The 20,791-nt window shown below is 44.6% G+C and overlaps 1 protein-coding gene and 1 long non-coding RNA gene across 3 annotated transcripts in view; one reads left to right on the plus strand and one right to left on the minus strand.

The window, feature by feature from the left end:
- LOC147115016 (uncharacterized) overlaps positions 1-14,551 on the minus strand; it is a 54,984-nt gene extending 40,433 nt beyond the window's left edge. Inside the window, exons 1-2 of one of the 2 annotated variants that reach the window (XR_015079031.1) lie at positions 14,462-14,551; positions 8,854-9,069 (exon numbers count right to left, since the gene is read on the minus strand). This is a non-coding gene — a long non-coding RNA (uncharacterized LOC147115016). Of the gene's footprint in view, positions 1-8,853; positions 9,070-10,215 lie in introns of both variants that reach the window. The other variant, XR_015079030.1, reaches the window with a different exon arrangement.
- A 356-nt stretch (positions 14,552-14,907) lies between these two features.
- zbtb10 (zinc finger and BTB domain containing 10) overlaps positions 14,908-20,791 on the plus strand; it is a 78,264-nt gene continuing 72,380 nt past the window's right edge. The window contains exon 1 of the mRNA XM_085993229.1: positions 14,908-15,725. Within this exon, the coding sequence (XP_085849355.1) occupies positions 14,976-15,725 (750 nt within the window). The 5' untranslated portion in view covers positions 14,908-14,975. The remainder of the gene's footprint in view (positions 15,726-20,791) is intronic.

The raw sequence follows: 20,791 nt of genomic DNA on the forward strand, positions 1-20,791 counted from the left end.
AGCGGGGAGAGAGGTAAAAAGTAATCAGTGTGTGACGTCACCAGGGAGCAGGTAGGTGATTGGTTGGTGAGTATTTCTCTTTTTTCAATACAAGCTTGAATTCTGTGGTGTTAAATTTCTGTGGTGTAGTGGGGATAGTTGGTAAATAAAGCGCCCTAGAGCATACCTGTAACTGGGGTATTGAATAAATTTTTTAAGTAATTAAAGGGGTAAGTCATGGCAGGAGAGTTCAGACCCGTGCTCTGCTCCTCCTGCTCTATGTGGGAAGTCAGGGATGCTGCCAGTGTCCCTGATGACCATGTGTGCGGGAAATGCATCCAGCTGCAGCTACTTGTAGACCGCATTGCGGCGCTCGAGCTGCGGGTGGATGAATTTTGGAGCATGCGCGATGCTGAAAGGCTCGTGGATAACACGTTTAGCGAGTTGTGCACGCCTCAGGGTAGGGCAGCACAGGGGGTGACCATCAGGCGGAGCAACAAAGGCAGGCAGGTAGTGCAGGGAACCCCTGCGGACATCCCCCTTTCAAACAAGTATACCGCTTTGGATACTGTTGAGGGGGATGACTCACCAGGGGAAGGCAGCAGCGGCCAACTTCCTGGCACTGGGGGTGCTCCTGCTGCCCAGGAAGGGGGGGAAAAGAGTGGGAGAGCAATAGTGGTAGGGGATTCTATAGTAAGGGGAACAGATAGGCGTTTCTGTGGCCGTAGACGTGAATCCAGGATGGTTTGTTGCCTCCCTGGTGCCAGGGTCAAGGATGTCACTGAGCGGCTGCAGGGCATTCTGGAGGGGGAGGGTGAACAGCCAGAGGTCGTGGTCCACATTGGTACCAACGACATAGGTAAAAAGAGGGATGAGGTCCTGCAGCAAGAATTTAGGGAGCTAGGTGAAGGATTAAGGAGCAGGACCTCAAAGGTTGTAATCTCTGGATTACTCCCGGTGCCACGTGCTAGTAAGTATAGGAATAGGAAGATAGAACAGATGAATGCGTGGCTAAAGGGATGGTGCAGGGGGGAGGGCTTTAGTTTCCTGGATCACTGGGTCTGCTTCTGGGAAAGGTGGGACTTGTACAAGTCGGACGGTTTACACCTGAACCAGGGGGGAACAAATATCCTTGCGGGGAGGTTTGCTAGCACTGCTGGGGAGGGTTTAAACTAACTTGGCAGGGGGTTGGGGTACAGAGTGGAGCTATAGTAGGGGGTGATTTACGGCCAAATACAGAGGGAAAAACAAGTCAGCTGGGAAGGCAGAGCAAATATGTGAAGGCAAAAGAGAATATGGCAGGGCTGGAAGGCATTTATTTTAATGCAAGGAGTCTTGCAAATAAGGTGGATGAACTGAAGTTGTTGTTGAACACATGGGAGTACGATATTGTTGCTATCACGGAGACATGGTTGAGGGAGGGTCAGGACTGGCAGCTCAATATTCCGGGGTATAGAATCTTCAGGCGAGACAGAGGGGGGTGTAAAAGGGGAGGGGGTGTTGCAATATTAATTAAGGAGTCAATTACTGCTGTAAGGAGGGATGATATATTAGCGGGTTCCTCTAATGAGGCCATATGGGTAGAACTTAAAAACAAAAAGGGGGCAAGCACTTTGCTGGGAGTGTACTATAGGCCCCCAAACAGTCAGGGGGAGATAGAGGAACAGATATGTAGGCAAATCTCCGAGAAGTGCGAAAATAATAGGGTAATAATAGTGGGGGATTTCAACTTCCCCAATATAAATTGGGACAGTCAGAGTGTGAAAGGCTTAGAGGGTGCAGAATTCTTAAAGTGCATCCAGGAGAGCTTTTTGAGCCAACATGTAGAAAGTCCTACAAGAGAGGGGGCGGTACTGGACCTAATTCTGGGGAATGTAGCCGGGCAAGTGGTGGAAGTGTCAGTAGGAGAGCATTTTGGCGACAGTGACCATAATTCGGTGAGATTTAAGGTGGTCATGGAAAAAGACAAAGACGGCCCGGAAATAAGGGTTCTAAATTGGGGGAAGGCCGATTTTAATATGATAAGGCAGGATCTGGCCAAAGTGGACTGGGAGCAGCTGCTTATAGGAAAATCCACATCAAAACAGTGGGAGACTTTCAGAAGGGAAATAGAGAGAGTACAACGCCAACATGTTCCTGTAAAGGTCAAGGGTGGGACCAACAAGCAAAGGGAACCTTGGATGACAAGGGATATACAAAAATGCATTAGAAATAAAAGGGGGGCTTTTGGCAGTTACAAAAAGACTAAAGACAGAAGAAGCCCTAGAGGAGTATAAAAAGTGCAGGGGCATACTTAAAAAAGAAATTAGGAGGGCGAGGAGGGGCCATGAAATAACACTGGCGAGCAAAATAAAGGAAAATCCTAAGATGTTTTATAAGTATATTAAGGGCAAGAGGATAACCAGGGAAAGGGTAGGGCCCATTAGGGACCAAAGTGGCAATCTGTGTGTAGAGCCAGAGGATGTAGGCGGGGTTTTAAATGAATTTTTTGCATCTGTGTTCACTATGGAGAAAGACGATGCAGACATAGAAATCGGGCAAGGGGACTGTGACATACTTGAACATATTAGCATCGAGAGGGAGGAGGTGCTAGCGGTTTTAGCGGGCCAAAAAGTGGATAAATCCCCAGGCCCGGACGAGATGTATCCCAGGCTGCTGTGGGAGGCAAGGGAGGAGATTGCAGGGGCTCTGACACTAATTTTCAGAACCTCTCTGGCCACAGGGGATGTACCAGAGGACTGGAGAACAGCTAACGTAGTACCATTATTCAAGAAGGGTAGCAGGGATAAACCAGGGAATTACAGGCCAGTGAGTCTAACATCTGTGGTGGGGAAATTATTGGAAAAAATTCTGAGGGACAAAATTAATCTCCACTTGGAGAGGCAAGGATTAATCGGGGATAGTCAGCATGGCTTTGTCAAGGGTAAATCATGTCTAACAAATCTGATCGAATTTTTCGAGGGGGTGACTAGTGGGGTGGATGAGGGAAATGCTGTGGATGTGGTTTACATGGACTTCAGTAAAGCTTTTGACAAAGTCCCGCACAGGAGACTGGTCAAGAAGGTAAGAACCCATGGGATCCAGGGTGCCTTGGCGCGTTGGATCCTAAACTGGCTGAGTGGCAGGAGGCAGAGGGTGATGGTCGAAGGTTGCTTTTGTGACTGGAAGCCTGTGTCCAGTGGGGTACCTCAGGGATCGGTGCTGGGTCCCTTATTGTTTGTGATCTACATAAATGATTTGGATGAGAATGTAAAAGGTATGATCAGTAAGTTCGCAGATGACACGAAAATTGGTGGGGTGGTAAATTGCGAGGAGGAAAGCCTCCGGCTACAGGACGATATAAACGGGTTGGTCAGATGGGCGGAAAAGTGGCAAATGGAATTTAACCCTGAAAAGTGCGAGGTGATGCATTTTGGACGGACAAATAAGGCAAGGGAATACACAATGAGTGGTAGGACCCTAGGAAGTACAGAGGGTCAGAGGGACCTTGGTGTACATGTACATAGATCCCTGAAGGCAGCGGAGCAGGTAGATAAGGTGGTTAAAAAGGCATATGGGATACTTGCCTTCATTAGCCGAGGCATAGAATATAAGAGCAGGGAGGTTATGATGGAGCTGTACAAAACGCTGGTGAGGCCACAGCTGGAGTACTGTGTGCAGTTCTGGTCGCCTCACTATAGGAAGGATGTGATTGCTTTGGAGAGGGTGCAGAGAAGATTCACCAGGATGTTACCTGGGATGGAGCGCCTCAGCTATGAAGAGAGGCTGGACAGGCTGGAGTTGTTTTCCTTGGAGCAGAGAAGGCTGAGGGGGGACCTGATTGAGGTGTACAAAATAATGAGGGGCATAGATAGGGTAGATAAAGAGGAACTTTTCCCCTTAGTGGGGGGGTCAATAACAAGGGGGCATAGATTCAGGGTAAGGGGCAGGAGATTTAGAGGGGATTTGAGGAGGAACTTTTTCACCCAGAGGGTGGTTGGAATGTGGAACTCAATGCCTGAAAGGGTGGTGGAGGCAGGAACACTCACAACATTCAAGAAGCATTTGGATGAGCACTTGAAATGCCATTGCATACAAGGCTATGGACGAAATGCTGGAAAATGGGATTAGACTGGACAGGGATGGATGGGCGGCGCAGACACGATGGGCCGAAGGGCCTCTTTCTGTGCTGTAAAACTCTATGACTCTATGACTCTAAGTGTTGGCTGCTCGAGGAATTCCGGTTCTGTGTTGAAGAGCTGGAGTCCGAGCTTCAAACACTGAGACACATCAGGGAGGGGGAGAGTTGCCTGGACTCTGTGTATCAGGAGGTAGTCACACCAATTAGATTAATTAATTCAGATGTAGTCCGTGGCCAGGGTCAGGATGGTGTGACTAGAAGTGAGGCAGGTACGGGGATCCAGGAGGTAGTGTTGGAGGAGCCGCAGCCCTTGCTCTTGTCCAACAGGTTTGAGGCTCTTACTCCCTGTGAGGATGGGAACGGGGACTGCGGGGAGGATGAGCAACCCGGCCACAGCACCGTGGAGCGGGGGGCCATTCAAGTGGGGGGAGATAAAAGAAATGTTGTAGTGGTAGGGGATAGTATTGTTAGGGGGATAGATATAGTTCTTTGCAGCCGAGAGCGAGAGTCCCGAAGGCTGTGTTGCCTGCCCGGTGCCAGGGTTAAGGACATCTCCTCTGGGCTGGAGAGAAACTTGGAGTGGGAGGGGGAGGATCCAGTTGTCGTGGTCCATGTTGGTACCAACGACATAGATAGGACAAAGAAGGAGGTTCTGCTGAGGGAGTTTGAGCAGCTAGGGGCCAAATTAAAAAGCAGAACCACAAGGGTAATAATCTCTGGATTACTACCTGAGCCACGTGCAAATTTGGCTAGGGTAAATAAAATTAGAGAGTTAAATGCGTGGCTCAAAGCCTGGTGTGGGAGAAATGGGTTTTGCTTCCTGGGACACTGGCATCAGTACTGGGGCAGGAGAGAGCTGTTCTGTTGGGACGGACTTCACTTGGCCAGTGCTGGGACTAGAGTTCTGGCGAATCGAATAACTAGGGCTGTAGAGAGGGCTTTAAACTAATTAGTGGGGGGGGGGGGGGGGGAGGTTTTAAGAGAGCGAAAAATAAAAATGACAGCGGAGAAGGCAATAGAGCAAGGTAGCAGTGGGGGAATTAAAAACCAGAGCGTGTCAGGAAGGGACAGAATGTATAATGATAAAGGTAAAGTAGTAAAAGGGGTAAAAGCAGGAATAAATTGTCAGAAAACATATTTGAAAGTTCTTTATCTGAATGCACGCAGCATTCGTAACAAAATTGACAAGTTGACGGTACAAATAACTACACATGGGTATGATCTGGTGGCCATTACGGAAACATGGCTGCAAGATAATCATGACTGGGAACTAAGCATACAAGGGTGATGCGCCATCAATTACTCAAAAGACTGAGGTTAAGCGAGTAACAACCAGGTTTTTATTAACTAAAGAATGAAGGTCTAGCCTCGAGTGGTCGACCCGTCCAGAATACTAAGGGACTGGGAGGTAGTCACTTATATACCTGGAATAATGGGAGGAGTCAGCCGAGGCATGTCCAGACCTGTACCTTGTGGAATACACATACACATACAGACAGGTATAACAGTGGTTTACCACAAAGGGTATTTGACAATTAGGAAGGACAGACAGGAAGGAAAGGGAGGTGGGGTTGCTATTTTAATCAAGGATGGAATCACTGCAATAGTCAGAAATGATATTGGGTCAAAGGATCAGGATAGTGAAATAGTTTGGGTGGAGATAAGGAATAAGAAGGGGAAAAAGTCACTAGTGGGCGTAGTCTATAGGCCTCCTAACAGTTGCAACTCTGTTGGTCGGAGTATAAATCAGGAAATAGTTGGGGCTTGTAATAAGGGAACAGCTATAATCATGGGGGATTTTAACTTTCATATTGACTGGACTAATCAAATTGGGCATGGCAGCCTTGAGGAAGAGTTCATAGAGTGTATTAGGGACGGGTTCCTTGAGCAGTATGTAACTGAACCAACCAGGGGACAGGCAATCTTAGATCTGGTCCTGTGTAATGAAACAGGATTAATAAAAAATGTCCTAGTAAAGGATCCCCTTGGAATGAGTGACCATAATATGGTTGAATTCCAAATTCAGTTTGAGGGTGAGAGAGTTGGATCTCAAACCAGCATACTGAGCTTAAACAAAGGAGACTATGAAGGTATGAGAGTAGAATTGACTAAAGTGGACTGGGAAAACAGATTAAAGTGTAAGACGGTACAAGAGCAGTGGTCTACATTCAAGGAGATATTTCACATCTTTCAAGATAAATATATTCCACTGAGGAAAAAGGGGAGTAAAAGAAAAGACAGCCATCCGTGGCTTAGTAAAGTAATAAAGGATAGTATCCGACTGAAAACAAGGGCATATAAAGTAGCCAAATCTAGTGGGAGGATAGAAGATTGGGAAGCATTTAAAAGTCAGCAAACAATAACTAAAAGATTAATTAAGAAAGGGAAGATAGATTATGAAAGTAAACTAGCAAAAAATATAAAAACAGATAGCAAGAGTTTTTACAGCTATATAAAAAGAAAAAGGGTGGCTAAAGTGAACGTTGGTCCCTTAGAGGATGGGACTGGGAAACTAGTGGTGGGGAACATGGAGATGGCAAAGACGCTGAACAAATATTTTGTATCAGTCATTACAGTAGAGGATACTAAAAATATCCCAACACTGGATAAACAGGGGGCAATGGGGGTGGGGGGGGGGGGGGAGGAGCTAAAGACGATTAAAATCACTAAGGAGATGGTACTCAGTAAAATCATGGGACTTAAGGCGGATAAATCCCCCGGACCTGATGGCCTACATCCTAGGGTCTTGAGAGAAGTGGCGGTAGGGATTGTGGATGCATTGGTGATCATTTTCCAGAACTCCCTGGACTCAGGAAAGGTCCCGGCAGATTGGAAAACTGCTAATGTAACACCCTTATTTAAGAAGGGAAGTAGACAAAAAGCTGGAAACTATAGACCAGTTAGCCTAACATCTGTGGTTGGCAAAATGTTGGAGTCCATTATTAAGGAAACAGTAACAGAGCATTTGGATAAACATAATTTAATAGGACAGAGTCAGCATGGTTTTATGAAGGGGAAGTCATGTTTGACAAATTTGCTCGAATTCTTTGAGGATGTAACATACAGGGTGGATAAAGGGGAACCAGTGGATGTAGTGTATTTGGACTTCCAAAAGGCATTTGACAAGGTTCCACACAAAAGATTACTGATCAAGATAAAAAGTCACGGGATTGGGGGTAATATACTGGCATGGGTGGAAGATTGGCTATCTAACAGAAAACAAAGAGTTGGGATAAATGGTTCCTTCTCGGGCTGGCAATCAGTAACTAGTGGTGTTCCGCAGGGGTCAGTGCTGGGACCCCAACTCTTTACAATCTATATTAACGATTTGGAGGAAGGGACCGAGTGCAACATATCCAAGTTTGCCGACGATACAAAGATGGGAGGGAAAGCAGTGAGTGAGGAGGACATAAAAAACCTGCAAAAGGACATAGACAGGCTAAGTGAGTGGGCAGAGATTTGGCAGATGCAATATAATGTTGGAAAGTGTGAGGTTATGCACTTTGACAGAAAAAATCAAAGAGCAAGTTATTATCTAAATGGAGAGAAACTGCAAAGTGCTACAGTACAAAGGGATCTGGGGGTCCTGGTGCATGAAACACAAAAAGTTAGTATGCAGGTGCAGCAGGTGATCAGGAAGGCCAATGGAATCTTGGCTTTTATTGCAAGGGGGATGGAGTATAAAAACAGGGAAGTCTTGCTGCAGTTATACAGGGTATTGGTGAGGCCACACCTGGAATACTGCGTGCAGTTTTGGTTTCCATATTTAAGAAAAGATATACTTGCTCTCGAGGCGGTTCAGAGAAGGTTCACTCGGTTGATTCCGGAGATGAGGGGGTTGACGTATGAGGAAAAGTTGAGTAGGTTGGGATTCTACTCATTGGAGTTCAGAAGAATGAGGGCGATCTTATCGAAACATATAAGATTGTGAGGGGGCTTGATCGGGTGGATGCGGTGAGGATGTTTCCACTGATGGGTGAGACTAGAACTAGGGGGCATAATCTTAGAATAAGGGGCTGCCCTTTCAAAACTGAGATGAGGAGAAACTTCTTCACTCAGAGGGTAGTAAATCTATGGAATTTGCTACCCCAGAGAGCTGTGGAAGCTGCAACATTAAATAAGTTTAAAATGGAGATAGACAGTTTCCGAGCAGATAAGGGAATTAGGGGTTACGGGGAGAGGGCAGGGAAGTGGACGTGAGTCTAGATTCGGATCAGCCATGATCCTATTGAATGGCGGAGCAGGCCCGAGGGGCCGTATGGCCTACTCCTGCTCCTACTTCTTATGTTCTTATCCTAAATGTGCACCTGATCTTTGGTATATCCCTATTCTTAGAGGCACAACTGAATTGCATTTTCTCTACATTATAGTGTCTAAGTACTTCCACCCCTGACATATGATGCCTCTTGAGGCATGTAATGTTCCTCACAGTTTTAGACAATTACTAACTTGTTCCAGGAGCTGACAAATATATATGTTGGAACTGGTAATAAGCCTGATCAAAGGTACAGCAAGGAGTGCTCCTGCAAACAGTATTTTGGACATGGGCTGCAATTACATGTTTGTAAATAGTAGAATGATTGCCTTTAAGGGGAGGGGGGCGTGGTTGGTGAGCAAATGCAGTGCTTTTGGTTACAGTACGTTTGCCATGCTTTCCGCTAAGCCAAATAAACTGAAAAGCATCATAAGCATCCACACTAAGCATCATCGTTGAAGTTTTGCAGCTTTCAGCCCATTAGCAGTGTGGTTAGTACCTTAGTAAGTAGATCATCTTCAGTGTCTCTCCATCTCCAGACTCACTCCTTGCTCTCTCCGTCTGACTCCACCCAACTCTTGATCACCGAACTTCCCCTCCTGGCCCCAAGCGAGGCAATACTAGTAATGGTTCCCTTTCCTCAAGTACTGCCCCTCTATTGAAGGTGTGTTTCCATTGGCTTTTCAGTTTCAGCAGAGAGCTTTCTTGAAAATAGCTAAAAAAATAAAAAATTTAATCCTAATTTAGCATATTTGAGTTAAAAGCAATTTTCTTCCCCCTGGATGCATCAGCAGGGGTTTAATATCATGAGAGGCTGGCACCACCACTTAAAGCTAGTTTGCACCTCTTAAAGGGGAGGTGTACTGTGGCTGGAGCAGGTGCAGGGAGTCACGGTTCAAGAGATTCTGACCTGCAAAAGAGTGAGGTATGGCAAAACAGGAGAGAGAACGGGCACCAAGTTTTTCGGACGCTGCATTGGAGGACTTGGTGGAGGAGGTGGAAAGGAGGACAGATGTCCTGTATCTGCAGGAAGGAAGGAGGCCCTCAAGACACACGGGCAAATGGCAGTCGGAGCAGATAGCCATAGAGGTCAATACCAGGAGTCAAGCTCCGAGGACCTGGATGCAGTGTCGCAAGAAATTCAATGACCTCATGAGCATGCAGCAGACCACAACAAATCTTGAGACCCGCTCTGCCGCGTATTACAGGGCTCCTCCAGAGCTGTCCAGGCAGCAGAAGCACTGTTTCAGCACGCCAATGGTCTGTTTTATCACATTTTATGTGGCATCATGGCTTTCACTGTATGCATGCTGCACATGTGTGCGTGGGTTGTGCACCGGAGTCATCAGCCATGTCATCAGCAGATAGCCCTTGTTACCCAGTAGCCACCCTTTGGTTTTCCATGGTGGTTCAAATGCAGCTGGCACAGCAGACTGCCGCAGAATGAAGGCATCATGACTGCTGCCAGGATACCGGCCACTGACCTGCATGATTTGCTGTCTATGTTTATTGTTCATTTTTTTCCCCTTGAATGAAAAGATTTTTCTTTGATGTATTTAAGAGCGGTAACCTGGTGCAGTTTTATTAATACAGCTGAAATTGGGCTTATCACAAAATATACGCATTTTTAGTAAGTTAGTAACCTGATTTTAAATAACTGAAAATGACTTTACAAAACTATACAGAACCATTTACTAGTTTCATTGACGTACATTAGTCAGTTTCTTAGTAAATAAAATATTTAAAAATCTTTGAAAACTTTTAAAAGGTGATTATTAGTGCTTTTGCACCTTATAGAAACAGCTTAATTTGAAAAGACTCCTCAAAGGGCTGCAAACGGGTGCAATTGGCAGAAACTCACCATCGTGATTAATTCGATTTGGGGGCATGGCCAGTTTTGTGGGCGGAGCCGGCTTCCAACCCAATGGCCTGTAACTTGCGGTTAGCGACAAAGCGACGGCGATCGTCACTGGCCTTGAAGAAAGCTGCCCACAGATATCGAGAGCGTTAGTTTCCTCGATGTGAAATTGACTGTAGCGCTGTCAAAAGGGAAACTCCAGTGAAGAGCACCAGTGATGTCATGAAGCTGTCTAAGCAGCCAATCACGTTGAAGAATTTTCAGACAGCAAACAAGGAATTAAGAAGCAATGATTATCTGCACAATTTAAAAATGTTTCCGAGAGCGAAATAAAGATTGGGACATACACATGGGGTTAAGGTAGAAGCTGAATTTTTTTTTTTTAAATCTAGTAATTTTTATCATCATGGACAAATTTGACATTCCACAAATATAAAATTAGTTTTACAGGGCCAGAACGGCTGTTTAGCAGTCAATATGCTGTTAAAACCCCAGTTACACCAATTCCAACAAGGCTTAACATTTAATGGGGAATTTAACAGTGACATTAGTGCGGAAAAGCTTAAGTTTTCGTCATTTCTACTGATTTCACTGATTGGCAGTTGTGGGTGGTGTCCCCATCGCAACCTGTGGTGGAGCAGTGAATAACTGACTGCAATTTCAGGATTTCCGCGTTTAGACACACATGCGTTAAATCCTGAAGTTGCGGTCAGTTTCAGAGGGGTAATGACGGCGAACACTGACAGTTCGCCGTCATTACAACCGCAAAATCCAGGCCAAAGTTTTTTAAACCAGCACAGAAGATGCCAGAAACTTGATTTGCGCTGGACGTAACGAACTTGCGCTTGAAATTCCTCAATCTATTATGCTGGTCTAGCTGATTTTGGATGAAAACTCTACCCCTACTTATTTTATTTGTTTTTTTTGGTGCCTGTTCCATTAAATCTACTCACACCAGATAAGCAATTTAAGTAAAAAATAACTGTAGTTCAGATTTCTGTATCAAGCTTATTTTAATGCAATGTTGCAAGTTAGCGGCAGGAGGGAAGAATAATTCAAAGCTAAAGGCTATGTGATTGGTTTGGTTTTGTATATAACTGATGGTACCTTTTTAAATTTGAATGCTCAGATATTCAAAATTTAGGTTAGTCTGTTAATTCTTTTCTGGTACATAAAAAAGGGGTGTTTGGTTTAAATTAGGTGTCAACTTGAAAACATTCAGAGTAGAAACTGATCAATTTGAAAATCTTGAGAGAACAATGGTTCCAAATTGCCAAAAAACAGCTTAGATTAACATTTCATTCCCATAGTGGTAACACATTAAAAAAGCAATACTGTGTGTATTTCAAAGTTATTTATAAAGGATTAGCTTAGTTCCTGGAGTTGTGATCTTTTTTATTACATAGAAAATTCTCAGAAATTACGACAGGGAAGCACACTACTTGGCCCAGCCAGTCTGTGTTGGTGTTTATTCTCCACAAAAGCAGCAGTCCTAATCCCATGTGTATGCCTTGTTCCCACGTCCCTTTCTCTCCCTTTTCTTAACAATTTATCTAACTTATTCTTAAATGTTGACATGGTCTCTGTTTAAATCACTAACTCCAGTAGTGCATTCCACAGTCTCACAACCCTCTGTGTAAAAAAAGGTTTATCCTGCTCTCTGTCGTAAATCTCTAAAAATTTAATTTTGTGTCTATGTCCGCTTGATTGGAGACTCCTCAACCACTGGAAACAGTCTGTCTCTATATACTCGATCCCATCCCTTCATAATTTTAAACAGCTCTATCAAATCATCCCATAATCTCCTAAATTCTAATGAAAACAGATCCAATTTTTCAAGTCTTTCATTGTATTTGTATTTCCTAGCATCCTAATAAATCTACACTTACTCTTTCTTTTGTCTGTAGTGTGGAGCCCAAAAATGCAAACATTATTCTAACTGAGGTCTCCTAATGTTTTATACAGATTCACCATTGTTTCAACTTTTGTATTCTATACCTCTTGCCATAAAACCCAGTATTCCATAAGCTTTATTATTTTGTCTACTTGAAGAGTTAGACAGTAGACATTCTGTTGTAAATTTTTAACTGCATTATATGACTGTTACGTATGTGCTTTCTCATCTTTCGTTAAATACATTTGCTTAACGGTTTTTAACTTAAAACAACATTTAAAGTTATGATGCTCTATTTGCTCATCAAAGATGGCAGACATCTGATGAAGACATAGGATAAGTCTAGTAGCTAAAAGCAATTAACAGACGAGGTTTGTTGTTTTGTTATCCCAGGTGTATTACTTATATATCAAGGTTAAGATAAACACTCTTGAAGGTATAGGGAATTGGGACTTACCCATGAGAAGGATCTATAATACAAAAATCAAAATAATCCAGAGTCAGAAGGGTAAAATAACCCCAAAAATATAAGAAATAAAAACAGAAAATGCTGGAAATACTCAGCAGGTCAGGCAGCATCTGTGGAGAGAGAAACAGAGGTAACGTTTCAGGTCGATGACCCTTCGTCAGAACTCTAACTCCAAAAATATAAGAGCAGGTTTGAGAAAACATGGATGGCTGCAGACATTTGAAGCTACTACAATTTTCTTCTTTTCATACATTCAATGATGCCATATAAATTTTTTATTTAAAATGTATGGTTGCCACATTAAAATAATAGTTTCATTTACTGCTGATGCTGAAGTAGGACAAGTGGAGTGTGTTTCAGTGGGAGAACTTCTGGGTAATAGTGATCATAATATAATTAGATTTAAAGTAGTTGTGGAAATGGACAAAGAAATATCAACAGTGAAAATACCCAACTGGAAGAGAGCCAATTTCAGTGATTTGAGAAGGGATCTAGCACAGGTGGACTGGGGAATTTGCCTCTACCCATACCATTGCCCAGGGTATTAAATACTCCTTCCAAGTGAGCGGGCAATTTATATGTACTTCTTCCAATTTAGTATGCTGTGTTCACTGCTCATGGTGTTGTTTCTTCTACGTTGGGGAGACCAAACACACAGATTTGGTGACTGTATTGCTAAATATCTCCATTCTGTCCCCAAGTTTGGTCCTAACCTCTCTGTGGTTAAACTCCCTTCCTATTCTCACTCTTACCTTTCAGTCTTTGGCTTCCTACACTGCCCTACTCTTCGTCTGCTTGCCCATGTTCAGAGATCTGGTACAACCAGTGGACGCTGCAAGAGATTCACAACTTCTGGAAAATACAGGTGTGAATACCAAGAAATAATTACAGTTTAAATGGGTCAACTGAACAGGTTAGTGGCATGCTCCTAAGAGGAGAGTCCTTGGAAAATATTTGGTAACAACCCTAATGGCCCATCTAAAATAGCCCTGCGGTACCCCAACCAAGCTCAACTCAAAGTTCATGAAAAGTATCTAATCTTTCTCCATGGTAATCTGCTGTCCTCTGGTATTTATATTAAGAGCCTTTACATTACCTACTGCCAGCCCCCCCATGAGTCCCGCATAACCGATGGCACCACCAAAGATTAAAAGGCCTGCTAAGTCTGGTGCCAGCAGTGACCCATTTATTTTACTGGGTCTTCCTAACTGCCGTCGCTTTTCCGAGCTCAGTTTACTATTGAGATGCAATCAGTGTGTCTGTGACCTGATGGCATGACACAAAGTAGCATCATCATGACTGGAATTGGCTCAGTGTACACATTGTCATGACATGCTGTTAATAAAGCTATACAAAACCTGTTTGCAAGTCATTAAACCGTTAATTGCTTCCATGTACAGGAATATGTATTTCTGGCCCTTAACTTTTATTGTTGCTCTCTCTGTTATCACCAGATTTATTTAGTGCTTATTGGGCTAATATGCTATGGGGAAAACTGCACTGAAGCCAACCCTTTAAGATTCTGCCAATAAAGTTCTTTATGCTAGTCTTAATTTATTACCTCAAATTGCTGCTAACTATTACCACCAGTATATCATCCTAACGTTAAGCAGCTCAAAGTGCTTTCTGTAGACACAATCCAAGTTTGGGCAAGTTGGATATTTTTCATTGGTCAAGGGCACAAATATATATGAATATATTCCACAAGACCACCCTTTTCGCTAAAACAATTAAGAAATTGTGTGCTAGATAAACCCAGCACGGTGGTTTAGTCAGTTCAATCCTGAGAACTATTCGGCACTTGTCACGATGCCGAACGGAAAAAACCGATTATTTTTGCAACATGTCAGAAACAGAAATTTGTGGCTGAAAGCTATGAACGATACCTGAATGGTTACCAAGAGAGACGCATTCATTCAAGAGAGAAAAAAAAGCTTCTGCGTGTAGATATATTTTGGGAAAAAAATGAAAACAAGAGTGGCTTAGTGATTGGCAAAAGGAAGAGCAGCGAGTGGCCTTCAGTCGCTGGTCCTGCGCGCGGTGCAGTGTGGGAGCGTTGCCCGTTGGCGTCCGCTGCGTGTCTCGCGGACTCAGAGCGCTGCCACCTGGGGCTGGCGCGTGGACAGACAGACAGACCGACCGACGGACAGACGAGCCTCCTCGCGGCGGCCGCTCGCAGCAGAACAAAAACCGCCGCCTCACCCACCCGCCTGCCCGAGGGCTCCGCCCGGCGTCCGGGCCCGACCTCCAGCTCCATTCGCAACTTTTCCAATCCATCTGCAGCCCGAGTTTTGCTGGAAAAGAGAAAGAAAAAGGGAGTCGCGGGAAAAAAAACCTACCCCCACCCCCACCCCCACCCCGCGCTCGGATCAGCGCCACTCTCTGTCTCTCACTCACACAATGTCCGGCGAAAGGAACAGGCGCTCGCTGGCTTTCCGCACCGGAGCGGCTCCAGCCGCCGTCGCCAGCGTGAAGATCGAGCCGGATCTCGGGTCCCACAACAACACCGAGGCTTCTAACGGGGCCTTCGGCTCAGTCAGTCCTAACCAGCCGGCGTCGTCTGCTCCTGCACTGGAAGGCGACGGGGCCGAGGCGGCTCCCGCTCAGGAGGAGGACTGGGTTGAGACGGTGGTGGTGGACGATGAGTACCCGGAGCAAGAGGTTTCGGTGCGGGTGGTCGACGGCGGCTCCATCAGCAGCAACGAGTCCGAAGAGGAGGAGGAGGTGGTGGCGGCGACGGCGGAAGAAAAAGAAATAGACGGGCCCGGGAGCGAAGAGCGAGCCGTGAGCCCCGCTGAAGGAGCCGGACTCAAAGTGGGACGGGACGAGGGGGAGGAGGAAGAAAACGGCGGCTGCAGCCGGAGAGGAGCCGGGCTGACCCTGCTGGGCCGGCCCCAGTCCTTCTTGCTGCCTCAACAGCGCACTTTCCAGAGGTCGTGGCTGCAGGAGTTCCCGTGGCTTCAGTACGAGCAGGAGACGGGCCTCATGTACTGCTCCTGGTGCCTACGGGCCAACAGCGGGCTGGGCAACAAAAATAACCGCAACAAGTTCGTGAAAGGAAGCCGCAATTACAGGAGGACCACACTGCTGCGGCATCACCTGTATACCGAGCACCAGGAGAATGACCCGTCGGCTGCTGCCTGCATGGAGGTGAGACCGGGTAAAAAATATCCTGCAAAAGGGCAGCCTCGGCTTCCTCTGGAAGGGGGAGGGTGTTAAGTAGCCATTGCTGTTCCTGCCTTCGTTCCGATTGCTGTGACTCCATTTACTTCAGACTCGGAGCTCTGATTACATTAGTGGCTCTTCAGGTTACTGGAGGCTACGATAGACGTTATGGTTTGGGGTTGGCTTTCTCTAGCTCTCTCGCTCAGTCCCATCCCCCAAGCTCCTTAATCCATTTACACAACATATTGAATTCAGTTTGGATCTATTGATCGGAACGGAATTTGATCTTATACCCTGTTTACATGGCACCATGTCCCTGGATCAGAACATAACACCGGGTGGATCACATTACTGACCAATAGACGCTGCACATAGGAAGGGGGAAGAGAAGCGCACAGACAGCAACAAAAAAAACACCAGATCTCTTACGTTTGTGAGTTCCAACTTTTTTTTTGTTCAGTAAATTGTGTTGCCCCCGCACAGCTATAAGACCGTCTGGTTTGAGAATTTAATTTGATACGACAGTGCAGCCTGTAATGTGAGTTGTTCAGTGTCATTTTTTGACTCGGTGAATTAAAATCCACTCAATTTCTTGAATCAAAAGGAGACGCGCTCTCTTGTGAGGTTAACCAGTTGCATATATGTAGCTTATATACTTTAAAACTGTTAAGAATAAAAATAGGATTTTGTAAAAGTAAAAAGACGTTAGAAATCAAACACAAATTGAACACAGCAGGTTAGACAGGCTCTGTGGAGAGAAGTTAATACTTCAACCCTTCATCAGGATTTTGCAAACTGTTGTTTTCAAAGCTGTGCAAACTTTGCTGGGAATTACAGTTTGGGTCAGTATCACACTAATTCCATTTTAATCATCAAGGTAGTAAAAAATAATTATAGATATGGTTCTGCAATTTGTTCATAGGTTCTGAATTAAATCTACCAAGTGTGACCACCAGTGATGTTTACCTTGGCTCACTATCTTTTGATGATTGAGAAACCATCAGACATTGTTAATGTCTTTTTGTAGTGCATTGTCAAGACAACTGAATTATCCAGCACACAATTTACAGAACTACCCCACTGGCTGATGCATTAGTTTCACTCTGAAGTTGAATTAGGATAATGGAGAGAGATGAATTTCTATACCCGTTAATATCTGGAGGGTTTTAAAAATGCAAGTTTCAGATGAGTCTGTCACAACACATTATCGTCCTTAGTACTATAACCTATTCATTGTGCGATTGTAAATTGGAGTGAATTTGGTTTAATTCAAATCCAGATTAAAAGCAATTAAACCAATGTTTTCATCTGGATTTGAATAATACCAAGTCCACTCCAACATAGGTTATAGCAGTAGGAATGATAATTCATTGTGCTAAGTGGGTTCATAACTAGGTTGTACAAATCAAGTGTGAAAATGCAGCAGTTGATGACTGGAAGGCTTAAAAAATACAATGTTCTGTAACAAAACATATTAAGATCTTTAATACTAATAGGCAAATCATATAAAACTCCCTTTATAACATGCCTCTTGCTGCAACATGCCTTTTTTACAACTCCCAAAGACAGCATTCTGGAGAAGATAATTTGAAAAGGCACAGCTGCCTTGTGAAAGGTATTGTATCAGTCTAGAAGAACAGTCTGTCTCAAATTACTGTAATTGCATCTGTCCCAGATGAGCCCACTGTCACTCATTTACTTATAGATCTAAAAGTTGTCTTTTCCTCTTTAATTCCTTCAGTTTTCCTTCTCCTCCTCATGCAGCGTCACAGGTGCAGGGTATAGTCAGATGGACTTTCATAGGAAAATGTTTCTATTAGATGCACAGGAGTCAGCCCTGTGACTATTTCAAGATGACGCCTGTCAGGATGGAATATGGAATAGGACCATGATCTGTATATAGATTAACATAGCTGGGATTATATTAAAAGATTGTAACAGAATCAATGGGTTCAGACAACATCAGTGACTTGAAGTGTGAATCTATAGAAGTTTATTAATGTGACTTGAACCCCAAGATTGTATTGCAACCATAGCCATAATGTACTTAAAGATTGTTGTCTTGCAGTTTTCTTGTGTTGAATTATTTTTCATGTCAGGTGAATGGATGGAGCCTGTTACAAGCTTTGATGAAAATACAACATAGGGCAGGTTCAAAGGACTTGTTACCAGTATTTTCACTATGCACATGTATGAAGCATTCCATGAGACAGCTGGATAAGTATTGTTAACTCGGTTATAGAGTTTTAAAATTTAACTTGAGATGTTTTGGCATTTTAACAATGGATTGCCAAATACTCTTCAAGACTTAGACCCTTCAAAGTATAACTGGGTAAATGCACCAGAAAAATCCATAGACCAGCTGTCTTCGATGTAGTTTCATTTGAGTTTCAAAGCTGTGTGTATTGGGTATTTACTTTGTAAAGGTACCATCTTGATTAGTCACTGAAGCTGTGTGCTTTTTTTTAGGCTGTCTGGCAGTGTTTTTTAAGGAAACTATATTCCCTAGAGAGGCTCTTAACTAGGTTTTTCAAACAAAGTGCTTGCTTAATTCTTTTTGTTTTTGGGAACCATTGGTTTCCCAGCAGTGTGTTGGTATAACATTACAACTTTGTTTTAAAAAAAAAAAAACTTGTTTTCATAAATTCATGGTGTCCTGAGCCCATTCTAAATAGAACTGACATGGTTAGACTTAATTGTTCAATTTTCTGTTGTCAAAACTAAACCCCTTTAGTAGGTTTTATAGCATAGGGTTATGGGAAAATAAATAATTAAATATAGCCCATTGAAAACAACAGTGAAGTGGCATTTTCTTTCAGCAGAATCTTTGTAATGCGCAATCTCCTAATATTGAGGTAATGCTGTGCGCAAGATTGAACTGCCTTCATCCTTGACCAGCATCTCAAACTTGTAAAGTTTAGTTTTCAATCTTGATTGGAAGGCTTTTACTATGAGTTTTTAAGAATGAATAAATACACTCAATAGCTTTTATTCTAATTTTGCTTCTATGTTTGTCTTCCAAGCATCTTTCTTTTGTTAGCTTATCTTCTCCCTATATAGATTCATTTTTTTTTATTCATTCACTGGATGAGGGCGTTGCTGGCAAGGCCAGCATTTACTGGCCATCCCTAATTGTCCTTGAGAAGGTGGTGGTAAGCCACCACCTTGAACCGCTGCAGTCTGTGTGGTGAAGCTACTCCCATAGTGCTGTTAGGGAGGGAGTTCCAGGATTTTGACCCAGCGACAATGAAGGAATATAGAGGGAGAAATTGGGTACCTTTGCGCCTCCTGTTATCTCCTCTGGGGAAGGGCGAAAACGGCGCGCTAACCACTTACTACCCAGACGTGGCGAGAATATCACTTCCTGTTAAATTCGGCGGGAGGTTTACAGCGACGGTATGGCGTTGCGCCTTGATCTCCTTCGCCCAGAGATCATGACAGTGCCCCAGACCCAAACTTCTCGTTCTGCCCCCTGCAGCATCGCTGGGCGATGACACTAACAGCTGTAGGAGGCGTTGATTGGGAGACTGGGCGTTTCTGGGGCAAAAGTTAAAGGGGAGGTTGCAGAAGTAAATCCCTAAATTTTTGAAATGATTTGGGGCTTTCCCCCCCCCCCCCTTTTCTCCTGGGCATGGCACTCTGCTGGAGTGCATGGGACTGATCGAGCCAAGTCATGGCCACTGTCAGGGACCAGCTAACTGATCCCAATGCAGGGCTTGCAGCGATGGCCCTTCCCTTTTAAGGGAAGGAAAGAGCCTCGGAACACGGCAGCGCTGCACAACCATCGTCCCACCTGCTTAGTGCTCCAGTTCCTTCTTGGAGCGCTAAACCCAATTTCGTGAAAGCTGGGAATCATTAGTGCCTGGCGCAAAGTTTCCCAGCTTTCAAAGGTTACAACCCCAAATGGAGCAATAATGAATTTCTACCCCATATATTTCCAAGTCAGGATAATGTGTGACTTGGGGGTGGTGGTGTTCGCATGCGCCTGCTGCCCTTGTCCTTCTAAGTGGTAGAGATCGTGGGTTTGGGAGGAGCTGTCGAAGAAGCCTTGGTGTGTTTCTGCAGTACATCTTGTAGATGGTACACACTGCAGCCATGGTGGTGGAGGGAGTGAATGTTTAAGATGGTGGATGGGGTGCCAGTCAAGTGGGTTGCTTTGTCCTGGATGGTGTTGAGCTTCTTGAGTGTTGTTGGAGCTGCACTCATCCAGGCAAGTGGAGAGTATTCCATCACAGTCCTTAATTGTGCCTTTATAGATGGTGGAAAGACTTTGGGGCGTCAGGAGGTGAGTCACTTGTCGCAGAATACCCAGTCACTGAGCTGCTAATGTAGCCACAGTATTTATGTGGCTGGTCCAGTTAAGTTTCTGTTTAATGGTGACCATCCCCCCCCCCCCCCCCCCCCTAGGATATTGATGGTGGGGGTTTTGACAATGGTTATGCCATTGAATGTCATGGGGAGGTGGTTAGACTTTCTCTTGTTGCAGATTGTCATTGCCTGGCACTTGTGTGGTGTGAATGTTGATTGCCACTTTTTAGCCCAACACTGAATGTTGTCCAGGTCTTGCTGCATGCGGGCACAGACTGCTTCATTATCTGAGGAGTTGTGAATGGAACTGAAAACTGCATCAGCGAACATCCCAACTTCTCGCCTTCTGATGGAAGGAAGGTCATTGATGAAGCAGCTGAAGATGGTTGGGCCTAGGACACTGCCCTGAGGAAATCCTGCAGCGATGTCCTGGGGCTGAGATGATTGAGACCACCAACAACCATCTTCCTTTGTGCTAGGTATGACACCAGCCAGTGAAGAGTTCTCCCCCCTGATTCCCATTGACTTCAATTTTATTAGGGCTCCTTGATGTCACACTCAGTCAAGGATAGTCACTCTCGCCTCGCATCTGGAATTACGCCCCTTTGTCCATGTTTGGACCAAAGCTGTAATGCGGTCTGGAGCCGAGTAGTCCTAGAGGAACCCAAACTGAATATCGGTGAGCAGGTTATTGGTGAATTGGTGCTGCTTGATAGCACTGTCAGTGGCACTTTTCATCACTT

This window comes from Somniosus microcephalus, chromosome 7, assembly GCF_052327205.1.
Source record: "Somniosus microcephalus isolate GS21.2 chromosome 7, FLI_Smic_1.0, whole genome shotgun sequence".
Taxonomy (NCBI): domain Eukaryota; kingdom Metazoa; phylum Chordata; class Chondrichthyes; order Squaliformes; family Somniosidae; genus Somniosus; species Somniosus microcephalus.